Here is a 12,647-nt window from a genome sequence, read left to right on the forward strand (position 1 = left end):
ATCAGTTTGAGGATTTATATGTTCAACTATTTTAAATGATTTTAATAAATGGACTAAAGCTATGGGTTGAAGTTTATCAATGATCCCATGATAGGGAGGAAGGTTAGCTGTGAGTCAGACATGAAGTATCATTTAGTCACATCATTCGAAAGCACGACCAGGAAAGAGAGCAAGCGCAATGGGAAAAGAAAATGAAGAGGGATAGGGACGGGAGGGAATAAGGAAAAAGAGGCACAGTAGGAGGCAGTGGGAGAGGGAGGATTCAGCGAGGAGGACTACAAGGCGATCAGACATTGGAGCAGGAGTAGGCCATTCAGCCCAACAAGTCTGCTCTGTCATTCAGTGACATTATGGTAGGTCTGATAACCCTCAAATCCACTTTGTTTTGTTGTCCCCATAACCCTCCATTCTCTTATTGATTAAAATCTGTCTGTCTCAGCCCTGAATATACTCAAAGACCCAGTTTCAACAGCTATCTGTGATAAAGAGATCCACTACTGTCAGAAAAAAATTCCTCATCTCTGTCTTAAATTCGTGCTCCTTATTCTGGATGATGCCCTCTGGTCCCAGATTCTCCCACTAGGGAAACAATATCTACCTTGTCAGGATCTTAAACAATCTTATATGTTTCAATAAAGTCACCTCTCCTTCTTCTAAATTCCAATGAGTACAGTCCCAACCTACTCAACCTCTCCTCATAGGACAGCCCCTCCATACCTTAAGTCAGCCAAGTGAACTTTCTCTGGACTGCCTCCAATTCCAGTCTTTCCTTCAATAAGAGACCAAAAACTGATCACAGCATTCTAGTTGTGGTCTAACTAGCATCTTATATTGTTTAAGCAGGACAAATATGGCAAGGGAGTACAAGTTGAACAGTGGGACCCTGGGGAAGCACCAAGGATCAGAGGGACCTTGCTGTCAATGTCCACTGGACCATTAAGGGATCAGGACAGGTGGATAAAGAGGTTAAGAAGGCATATGGGATACTAGCCTTTATTAGAACATAGAACAGTACAGCACAGTACAGGCCCTTTGGCCCACGATGTTGTGCCGAACTTTTACCCTAATCCTAAAGTCTATCTAACCTCCACCGCTACCTTATACTATCATCCATATGCCTATCTAATAGCCACTTAAATGCCCCTAATGAGGCCGACTCCACTACACTCTCCGGCAATGCAATCCACGCCCCGAACACTGAGTAAAGAACTTACTTCTGACATCTCCCCTATATCTACCTCCACTCACTTTAAAACTATGCCCCCTAGTTATAGCTACCTCCACCCTAGGATAGTTGAGGCAGAGAGTTTAAGAGCAGGGAGGTTATGGTGGAACTGTATAAAATGTTGGTTAGAACACAGCCTAACTATGTGCAGTCCTGGAATCTACATTGTAGGAGGGATGTGATAGCACTGGACAGGGTGCAGAGGAGATTTACAAGCATGTTGACTGGGCTGAAGAGTTTCAGTTATGAAGAAAGATTGGATAGACAGGGGTTGTTTTCCTTACAGCAAAGGAGATTGAGAAGGACATGATCGAGATTTATAAAATAGCAAAGGGCATAAATAAGGTCGACAGGAAGAAACTTCTCCCCCTTAATGGAGGGATCAATGACCAGGGGATGTAGATTTAAGGGAAGGAGCAGGAGGTTTAGAGGAGATGTGAGGAAAAATTTGTTCACCCAGAAGGTGGTGGGAATCTAGAATTCACTGCCTATAAGGGTGGGAGAGGCATTGAAGTCTGGCTGGACCAAAGGGTCGGTTTACGTGCTGTATAACTCTATAAGTATTTGGATGTACATTTACAATGTCAAGGCATCCAAGGCTGTGGACCAAGTGCTAGGAAATGGGATTAGAATACTTAGGTGAATAGTGAGTTAGACAGAGCCTGTCTCTGTGCTGTAGATCACCATCACTCTAAACTGCTGCATTCCAGGCAACATTCAAGTGAATCCCTTCTGCAACCCGCCCAGAAGAGGTTATACAAATTAGGACTGGTTTCTCTGGAATTTAGAAGGTTAAGTGGGTGATCTGATCAAAGTTTTCAGGATATTAACAGGAAAAGACAGGGTCGATAAAGATAAACTATTTCCCCTCGTTGGGGATTCCAGAACTAGGGATAGAGTCTGAGAATTAGGGCAAGATCGTTCAGGAGAGATGTTAGGAAACACTTCAACACACAAAGGGTAGGAGGGATTTGGAACTCTCTCCCACAAATTGCAGTGGATGCTGGATCAGTTGTTAATTTTCAATCCAAGAGAGATACATTTTTGTTAAGCAACGGTATTAAGGGATATGGGCCAAAGGCAGGTATATGGGGTCAAGCCACAGATCAACCATGATCCCACTGAATGGTGGGACAGGCTCGAGAGGCTGAATGGCCCCTCTTCCTATGTGACTAGCTGCTCCTTTCTTCCTGCCCAATTGCAAAACCTCACATTTTCCACATTTTGTCGTCTCTGCCAAGGTTCTGCCCACTCACTTGCCCTGTCTATATCCCTCCGCAGACTCGGTGCCATCCTCACCACTCAATTTTGCCTGAGGCAGGATGAGGAGGACTGAGGGGAAGCGGGGCGGGACTGAGCAAGAATTTTCCCAGCTGGGCATAAGTTAATGCGCTCTAGCTGTGCAGGGGTCACAAGGGGCCTAGGGCTAATGGTCAGGATTTGGGGCGGAGCACTCTGTGGGTGGGCTCTGTGCTGCCCTGACCCCTGACCCTGAAACCCACACCACGTGGCCACTCCTGACCTCTCGCTCGGCGCCCACTCCTGGTTCCCTCACTCAGTGCCTTTTCCTGAACCCTGAAAGCTGCATCCAGTGCCCGCCCCCGACCCGACCCCTGCATCCAGTGCGCACTCTTGACCCGACCCATGCCTATTCCTGACACTTGAACCCCGCACACAGTGAATCCATAAACCACCCTGCCCTGAGCACCTTCCCTTGACCTCTGATTCCTGTCCCATGGCTTGTGTGCCCTCTCCCAGACCCCTTGTGCCATCTTGAAGCAGCTACTCTTGGCACTGACCTTGCCTTCATGGTTGGGACACGACAGGGAGTGTCCGGACACTGCACTGACCGTATCCTTCAGAGAGGCTTGCTCCTGGTTACAGGCTGCATTGCCCTGCAGCACCTCCATCAGGTTGGTGATGAAGAAATTATTCTGCAAAGCAGACACTCCTTTCTCGGGGAGGATCGAAGTCTGACGGCAGACAGGGCACGACAGGGTCAGGCTCTGGGGGGGGATGTAATTCTGCAGGCACCTAAGGGAGCAAAGAAAACAAGAATCCTGGTGAGCAGGGCTACAGGGTCCTGGCCCCTAAAGGCGCCCCAAACACAGCTCCCCTACCCCGGGCCCCGCATCCAGCCCCCAAACACAGCACAAAACATCCAGTGCTCAGTGTGGTGTACCACGAGGTATCCTCACGTCCAGTCCTAGACCCTGATGGCAATCAGGCCCCTCATTCTTACCTCTCACAGAATGTGTGCAGACACGGCAGCACCTTGGGGTTGTTGTATCGGTCAAGACAAATACTGCAGACCAGAAACTGCTTGTCAATCTGTCGCACCACTGGGCTAGTGATGGAATCACAGCCCGCCATCATAACCTCCCCAGGAAGCAACCGTCACAAAGAAAGAGTAACCTGCAGAGAGAGGGGCGAGTGGAGGCAGGAAACAGAGGGGGTGAGATAGGGGAGGGGAACAGAGGAGTGAGAGGGGTGAGAGGGGGCAAGCAAGGGGAGAAAGGAAGGGGTAGGGCAGAGGAAGAAAGGGAAAGTGAGATGGGGGAATGGGGTGGACAGACAGAGGGGAAAGGGGAAGAGAGAAAGAGATAGAGGAAAAGAGACAGGCAGACAGATAGGGAGGGGAACAGAGAGGAGACAGTGGCAGAGGGAGAAATGAGACACAGATACAGGAAGGGGAAGAGGGAGAGGGACAGTTTAATAATGCACACCATGGATTCACAGAAAGATTCCAGCACAGGAGTAGGCCGTTCAGCTGGGCTGACTCTCTGTGCAACTCACCCAACTCCATTCTCCCACATTCTCTGCATTGCCTGAACATACTGCCTCCATAAAACAGTGAACCTGCCTACCCCATACTCTCAAGACAGTACATTCCAGATTCTAACCATTCAAGCAAAAGAAAAATCATACGGTGAAGATATGTGAGAAGCCAGAAGATTGGGAAGTAATTAAAAACCAGCAGAGGGTAACTGAAAATCCAGTAAGGTGGGAGAAGATGAAATATGAGGGTAAGGTAGCTATTAATGTGAAAGAAGTTTGCAAGAGATTATTTTAGATGTATAAAAGGTAGAGTGTGAAGTGTGGACATTGGACTGTTGTAAAATGAGGCTAGGGACGCAGTAATGGGGAACAAAGAAATGGTGCAGGAACTGAATAGGTACTTTGCATCAGTTCTCACAATAGAAGACACCAGCACCATACCCGAACTTCAAGAGGGTCAGGGGGCAGAGGTGAGTGTAGTCATCATCACTGAGGAGAAGGTGCTGGAGTAGCTTAAAGATCTGAAGGTGGATAAATTACCCAGACCAGATGGTCTACACCCCAGAGTTCTTAAGGAGATAGCTGAAAAGATAGTGTAGGCACTATTGGTGATCTTTCAGGAGTCACTGGAGTCACGGAGGAGTTCCAGAGGACTGGAAAATAGCAAATGTAAACCCCGGTTTAAAAAGGGAAAGGAGGCAGGTGACCGGAAGTTATTGGCTGGTTAGCCCGACATTGGTCATTGGTAAGATTTTAAGAGTCCATTATTGAGAATGAGATTTGTGGAGTACTTGGAAGTGAATGGTAAAATAGGGCTGAGTCAGCACAGCTTCATCTAAGGGAAGTCATGCCTGACAACTCTGAATTCTTTGAGGGAACCAACAAATTAGACAAATAGGAGAATCAGTGGACATGATCTAATTGGATTTCCAAAAGGCCTTTGACAAGCTGCCTCATATGGAAGGTGCTAAATAAGTTAAGAGCCCATGGTGTTAGGGCAAGGTATGGCATGGATAGAGGATTGGTGGACTAGCAAAAGGCAGAGGGTGGAGATAAAGGGGTCTTTTTCAGGATGGCAGCCAGTGACTGATGGAGTTCACAGGGGTCAGTGTTGGGACCACAAGTATTCATGTTATTCTGAACAAAGGAACTGAGGGGATTGTTGCTAAGTTTGCAGATGACACAGATATGTGGAGGGACAAGTAATGTTGAGAAAGCAGGGAAGATGCAGAAAGACTTGGAAAGGCTTGGAGAGTGGGCAAAGAATTGGCAGATGGAATACAATGTGGGAAAGTGTGAGGTTATGCACTTTGGCAGGAAGAATAGAGACAGAGCTTATTTTCAAAATGGGAAAGGCTTTGGAAATCTGAAGCACAAAGGGATTTGGGAGTTGAGAATTTTCTTAAAGTTAACAAGCAGGTTCAGTTGGTAGTTTGGAAGGCAAATACAATGTTAGCATTCATCTCAAGAGGGCAAGAATAAAAGAGCAGGGAGGTACTGCTGAGGCTGTATAAGGCTCTGGTCAGACCACATTTGGAATACGGAGAGCAGTTTTGGGCTCCGTATCTAAGAAAGGATGTACCGGCCTTGGAGGGGATTCAGGAGAGGTTTACAATAATGACAAAAACAAAGTTGCTGGAAAATCTCAGCAGGTCTGGCAGCATCTGTGAAGGAAAAGACAGAGTTAATGTTTTGGGTCCGGTGACCCTTCCTCAGAACTCAATAACCCTTGATCCCCTTTCTAAGTAAACAGAGTAAACTATACAATAATGACCCCAGGGATCAAGGGATTGTCAAATGAGGAGCAACTGAGGACTCTAGGTCTGTACTCGATGGAGTTTAGAAGGATGGAGTGGCGGGGGGAGCTGATTGCAACTTACAGAATACTGAGGGGCCAGGATCGAGTGGACATGGAGAAGATATTTCAACGGGGACCCGAGGGCACAGCCTCAGAGTAAAGGAACAACCTTTGAGAACTGAGATGAGGAGAATTTTCTTCAGCCAGAGGGTGGAATCTGTGGAACTCATTGCTGCAGGTGGCTTTGGAGGTCAAATCATTGAGTGTATTTAAGACTGAGATCGATAGGTTTTTGATTAGAGGGGGGGATCAAGGGTTATCAAGAGGGAACAGGGGAATGGGGTTGAGAAATATATCAACTATGATCGATTGGCGGAGCAGACTCAACGGGCCAAATGGTCTAATTCTGCCCGATATTTTATGATATTAAGGAGTCGACCTGATCACCCCCTCCACACACTCAGACAGTACATTCCAGACCCTAACCACTCAAGTGAATCTGTCTTCACCACAAAACTGTACACAATGCTGCAGTTGAGGTCAAACAAGTGGCTTGAACAAATTCACCATCAGCTCTCTATGAGAGGGAGCTCAGACTCAAAGGAAACAAAACTGGCAAAAGGAAGTAGACAGATGGTGAGAAAAATGAGAAGTCAAACAAAGCACATGTAAACAGCAGACATGATCAAAATGGAGAAAGCCCTCTCTCTCTCTCTCTATATATTATATGCACCTGGTAAAACAGAGGTTGCACTGGGAAAAGCATTTCAGAGGATTGAGAGTGGCCACCTGCCTTTTACGAATTCAATGCTTCTGTTTAAGTTGGTTACAGTCTTTTCGAGTTAACCACAGATCAGAGGCAGCCCCTGTAACCTGCTGTCATTCTACAAGATCACGGTGATTTGTGTCTTTGACTCCACATTCCTATCTACCCCCGCATTATCCTCTACCCTTCTGCTGAACAGGAATCTATTCAGCTCAATACATGCAGGATAGCACAGCATTAGATACAGAGTAAAACTCCCTTTTTCCTGCTCCCCCATTAAATACTTCAAGGACAGGGACTACACAGGGTTAGATGAGTAAAGCTCTCTGTGCAGCATCTCTAATCAAACGCTCCCAGGACAGGGACAGCACAGTATTAGATACAGAGTAAAGCTTCCTCTACACTATCCCCATCAATTACTCCAAGAACAGGGACAGCACGAGATTAGATACACTGTAAAGCTCCCTCTGCACTGTTCCTATCAAACACTCCCACGACAGACAGTAGAAGGTTAGATGCAGTGTAAAACTTCCTCTAAACTGTCACCCATCACAAACTCCCAAGACATGGACAGCATGGGTTAAATACAGAGTATCGAAGCTCTCTCAACAACATCCCATTAAACATTCCCAGGACAGGGTCTACGACATTAATGCTAGGAGTGTAATAGGTAATACTGATGAGTTAATGGCGTGGATTGACACATGGAAGGATGATATTGTTGCCATCATAGAAACATGGTTAACGGAAGGGCTGGACTGGTAACTCAACATTCCAGTATATAGGACCTTTAGACAAGTCAGAGGAGGGTATAAAAATTTTGAACACCTCAAGAAGGTCACCTCTTTACCTTCTCGGCTGCCAGGAGAATAAGCTCAATCTCTCTAACCTTTCCTTGTACCGAAAAACTTTCAATCGGGTGGACACAGATTTCTTGAAACTTATCCAGGAGAGTTTTTTGTATCAATACATAGAAAGCCAACAAGGGACAGCTCAGTGCTGCATCTGGTTCTGGGGAAAGAAGCTGGACAAGTGTTGATGTGGTAGCGGAGGAATTTTTTAAGTGATAGTGACAACTATACAACACAGTTTAAATTTGTTCTGGACAAGGAAAAAGATAGAACATAGAACATTACAGCACAGTACAGGCCCTTCGGCCCATGATGTTGTGCCAAACTTTTACCCGAAACCTAAGGTCTATCTAACCTCCACCACTACCTTATACTATCATCCATATGTCTATCTAATAGTCACTTAAATGCCCCTAATGAGGCCGACTCCACTACCCTCTCCAGCAATACATTCCACGCCCCTACCACTCTGAGTAAAGAACCTACTTCTGACATCTCCCCGATATCTACCTCCTTTCACTTTAAAACTACGTGCCCTCGTAAAACGTCCCTGGCTGTCTACTCTACCTATACCTCTGATCATTTTGTACACTTCTATCAAGTCACCTCTCATCCTTTGCTGTTCTAAAGAGAAAAGCCCTAGCTCTCTCAACCTTTCCTCACAAGACCTTCCCTCCATTCCAGGCAACATCCTGATAAATCTCCTCTGCACCTTTTCCAACACTTCCACATCTTTCCTGTAATGAGGTGACCAGAACTGGACACAATACTCCACATGTGGCCGAACCAGGCTTTTGTATAGCTGGAGCATAACTTCACGGCTCTTGAACTCAATCCCTCTATTAATGAAAGCTAACACACCATACGCCTTCTTAACAACTCTATCCACCTGGGTGGCAGCTTTCAGGTAACTGTGAACATGAACCCCAAGATCCCTCTGCTCCTCCACACTGCCAAGAATCTTTCCGTTAACCTTGTATTCTGCTTTCAAGTTTGTCCTTCCAAAATGAATCACCTCACACTTTTCAGGGTTAAACTCCATCTGCCACTTCTCAGCCCAGCTCTGCATTCTATCAATGTTCCTTTGTAAGCTAGAATAGCCCTCCGCACTGTCCACAACATGACCCACCTTCGTATCGTCTGCGAACTTGCTAATCCACCCTTCCACTCCTTCCTCCAAATCATTTACAAAAATCACAAATAGCAGAGCACCCAGAACAGATCCTTGTGGTACACCACTCGTAACTGAGCACCATGTTGAATATTTTCCGTCCACTACCACCCTTTGTCTTCTAAGGGTCAGCCAATTCTGAATCCAATCTGCCACATTTCCCCCTATCCCATGCCTCCTTACCTTCTGCATGAGCCTACCATGGGGAACCTTATCAAAACGCCTTATTTAAATCCATGTATACCACATCCACTGCTCTACCTTCATACACGTGTTTGGTCAACTCTTCAAAGAATTCAATAAGGTTTGTGAGGCATGATCTACCCCTCACAAATCCATGCTGACTATCACAAATCAAACTGTGCCTTTCCAAGTGATCATAAATCCTGTCTCTCAGAGCCATTTCCAATAATTTGCCCACCACTGACGTAAGACTAACTGGCCTGTAATTTCCGGTGTTATCCCTGTTCCCTTTTTTGAACAAGGGAATGACGTTTGCCTCTTTCCAATCTTCCAGCACGATTCCCATGGACAGTGAGGACGAAAAGATCATCGCCAAAGGCCCTGCGATCTCATCCCTCGCTTCCCATAGAATCCTTGGATAAATCCCATCAGGCCCGGGTGTCTTATCTATCTTCAACTTCCTCAGAATTCCCAGCATATCTTCTTTACTAACATCAACCTCCTCTAGCCTACCTGCCTGTTTCACAACGTCCTCCTCAGTTGTCCCTCACTAGGTCCCTCTCAGTTGTGAATACTGAAGAAAAGTATTCATTAAGGACCTCTCCTATCTCTTTAGGCTTAGTGCCCAAATTCCCTTTACAATCCTTGATCTGCCCTATCCTTTCTCTAGTCATTCTCTTGTTCTGCACATACGTGTTAAAAAGCCTTGGCATTTTCCTTGATCCTATCCGCCAAGGTTTTCTCATGCCCCCTTATAGCTCTCCTAAGCCTAAGATAGCCTGCAAAAGACAACTTTGATTGGCGGAAGGCAGATTTTATTAAAAGAAAGCAGAATCTGGCCACAGTAGACTGGGAACAGCTCCTTGCAGTTAAGTCTACAACGGAACAATGGGGGGGCATTCAAAAAGAAGTTGGGGAGAGTATAGCCCCAATATGTACCCTGTAGAGGGAAATGTAGATACAATACATTCAGAGACCTCTAGATGTCTAGGACAATTCAGGACTGGATAAAGAAGAGTAGGACTTTCAGCAAGTCCAAAGGGAGCAATTCAGCTGCAGCCATAAAGGAATACAGGAAGTGGAGGAGGGAACTTAAGAAAGCAATTAGAAGTGCAAAAAGGAGGCATCAAAATGAAAATGCAAGCAGGATTAGGGAGGATGCTAAGATATTTCATAAATACATTGAAGAGAAGAGGTTTCCCAGAGAAAGAGGAGGGCCCATTAAGGACCAAAGAGGTAACCTACGTGTGAAGCCGCAGGATTTTGGAAGGGTGTTGAATGAATACTTGTCTTCAGGCTTCACTCTGAAGAAGGAGAACGTAGGCATGGACTTCAGGAAAAGGAGCTGTGAGGAACTTGCACAGTTTGACATAGGAAATGGGGAACTATTGGAAACTTTGTAGGGTTTAAAAACAGATAAATCCCCTGGCCGACATGAACTGCATTCCAGGCTGCTGTGGGAAGTGAGGCAGGAAATTGCAGGGGCTCTGATAAATTTTTAATTCCTCTCTGGCTACAGGGCAAGTGCTAGTGGACAGGAGGGCGGCTAATGGGGTTCCACTTTTTAAGAGGGGTGGCAGAGATGAACCAGGAAATTACAGAGAGGTGAGTCTCATGTCAGTGATAGGAAAACTATTGGGACAAATTCCGAAGGAGCAAAATCACGCCCACTTGGAAAAGTATGGGTTTACTAGGGATAGTCAGCATGGATTTGTCAGAGGGAGGTCATGCCTAACAAATTTGTTAGAATTTTTTCCAAAACGTGATCAAGTGTGTGGATGAGGGAAGTTCAGTTCACGTAGTTTATATGGATTTTAGCAAGATCTGACCGTGAATCCATTGTCGATTGTTGGAAAAACCCACCCGGTTCACTAATGCCCTTTAGGGGAGGAAACTGCCATCCTTACCTGGTCTGGCCTACATGTGACCTACACAGACCCACAGCAATGTGGTCGACTCTGTACTGCCCTCTGGGCAATTAGGGATGGGCAATAAATGCTGCCTGGTCAGCGACGTCCTCATCCCATGAATGAATAAAGAAAAAACAAATGGAAATGAGGGAAACTTGGCGAGATGGATCAGAAACTGGCTTAGTTATAGAGTACAGAGGGTAATGGTAGACAACTGTTTGAGTGACTGGAGGCCGGTGTCCAGTGATGTACCACAAGGATCAGTACTGGGACCCTTATTGTTTGTTATATACATAAATGTAGATGTAGATGAAAATGTGGGGTAACGTTAAGCAAATTTGCAGAGGACACCAAGATTGGTAGTAAATAAAAACCTAAAGAACTGCAGATTCTGTAAATCAGGAACAAAAACAGAAGTTGCTGGAAAAGCTCAGCAGGTCTGGCAGCAGCTGTGAAGAAAAAAATCAGAGTTAATGTTTCAGGTCCGGTAACCCTTCCTCAGAACTGCAATTTTTCCAGCTGAGCTGAACTATTCCAGCAACTTCTGTTTTTGTACCAAGATTGATAGAGTGGTTAATAGCAAAGATGGTTGTAACTAACAGGAAGATACAGATGGGTTGGTCAAACGGGCAGACAAGCGGCAGATGGTATTTAACCTTGATAAGTGTGATGTGATGCACTTTGGAAGAGGAAACAAGATGAGGGAGTACTTAATGAATGGGAGGACAGTGGCTAGCTTAAAGGAACAGAGGGATTTTTGGGTTATTATTCACAGATCCCTGAAGTCAGTAGAGCACATGAGCAGGTTAGTTAAAAAGGCATATGGGACACTTGCTTTCATCATTCGTGGCATATATAGTATAAGAGCAAGGAGGTAATGTTGGAGTTGTACATAGTATTGGTCAGGCCGCAACTGGAGTACTGTGTGCAGTTCCAGTCACTTCAGTACAGGAAAGATGTGATCGCACTAGACAAGATACAGAGATGGTTTATCAGGATGTGGGGAGGCAAAGGCCAAGTGGTATTATCGCTGAACTGTTAATCCAGAGACCCGGATAACATTCTGGGGTCCTGGATTCAAATCCCACCATGGCAGATGGTGGCATTTAAATTCAATAAAATATCTGGAATTAAGAATCTAATTAATCCATTGTCGATTGTCAGGAAAAACCCACCTGGTTCACTAAAGTCCTTTAGGGCAGTTAGGGATGAACAATAAAAGCTGTCTAGCCAGTGACGTCCTCATCCCTTTAATGAATTAAGAAAATGTTGCCTGGGATGTAGAAATTCAGCTATAAGGTGAGACTAGATGGGCTTGGATTGTTTTCTTGAGAGCGGAGAAGACTGACTGGGATATGATTGAGGTGTATAACAGGGTGTGGACTGGGTAAATAGAGAAAAGCTGTTCCCTTTGGTTGAGGGGTCAATCACGAGAGGGCACAAGTTTTAGGGTACGGGGCAGGAGATGGAGGGAATTTGCAAAAAAGCTTTTTCACTTAGTGTATGGTGGGAATCAGAATGCACTGCCTGAGAAGCTTTAAAAAAAAATTGGATAAGTACTTCAAATATCATAACATTCAAAGATATGGGACAAGTGCAGGAAATTGGGATTAGTGCACTTTTACTGGTAGTTCTTGTCAGTATAGACTGGATGGACTGAAGGCTGTTTTCTGTGCTTTATGGGTCTCTGAACCTATGAATGAAGGGGGTTTACTTCTGCATTGTATATGGTTCTGAACATAAATATCACACTTGCCAGAAAGCGAGTACACCACCTAATAAGAAAGGATTCCAGCATGTTCCAGAATGGCCCATTTTTGCTGCTCCACATGTGCAGTGTGAATATGGGTTGAAAACATTAATCGTTTGCTTTGATAGTCTTTGCCTGGCTAGCAGCCATGATTGCCGGTGGCGATTACATTATGTAACCCAAGCTGACGCCGATTGAGATCAAAAAATTCAAAC

At 45.4% G+C, this 12,647-nt stretch overlaps 1 protein-coding gene across 1 annotated transcript; it reads right to left on the reverse strand.

The window, feature by feature from the left end:
* Nucleotides 1-717: 717 nt before the first annotated feature.
* LOC125481810 (tripartite motif-containing protein 2-like) lies at nucleotides 718-3,640 on the reverse strand (the record flags this gene model as incomplete). The annotated part of the gene is made up of 3 exons (XM_048593723.1): nucleotides 3,468-3,640; nucleotides 2,748-3,259; nucleotides 718-769 (listed from the first exon to the last, which is right to left on the reverse strand). Coding segments are annotated over exons 1-3 (698 nt in total), but the record flags the coding sequence as incomplete, so codon positions are not given.
* Between the last annotated feature and the right edge of the window lie 9,007 nt (nucleotides 3,641-12,647).

The sequence above is a fragment of the Rhincodon typus genome, unplaced genomic scaffold (genome assembly GCF_021869965.1).
Source record: "Rhincodon typus isolate 14 unplaced genomic scaffold, sRhiTyp1.1 hic_rhity00003676, whole genome shotgun sequence".
Classification (NCBI taxonomy): Eukaryota; Metazoa; Chordata; class Chondrichthyes; order Orectolobiformes; family Rhincodontidae; genus Rhincodon; species Rhincodon typus.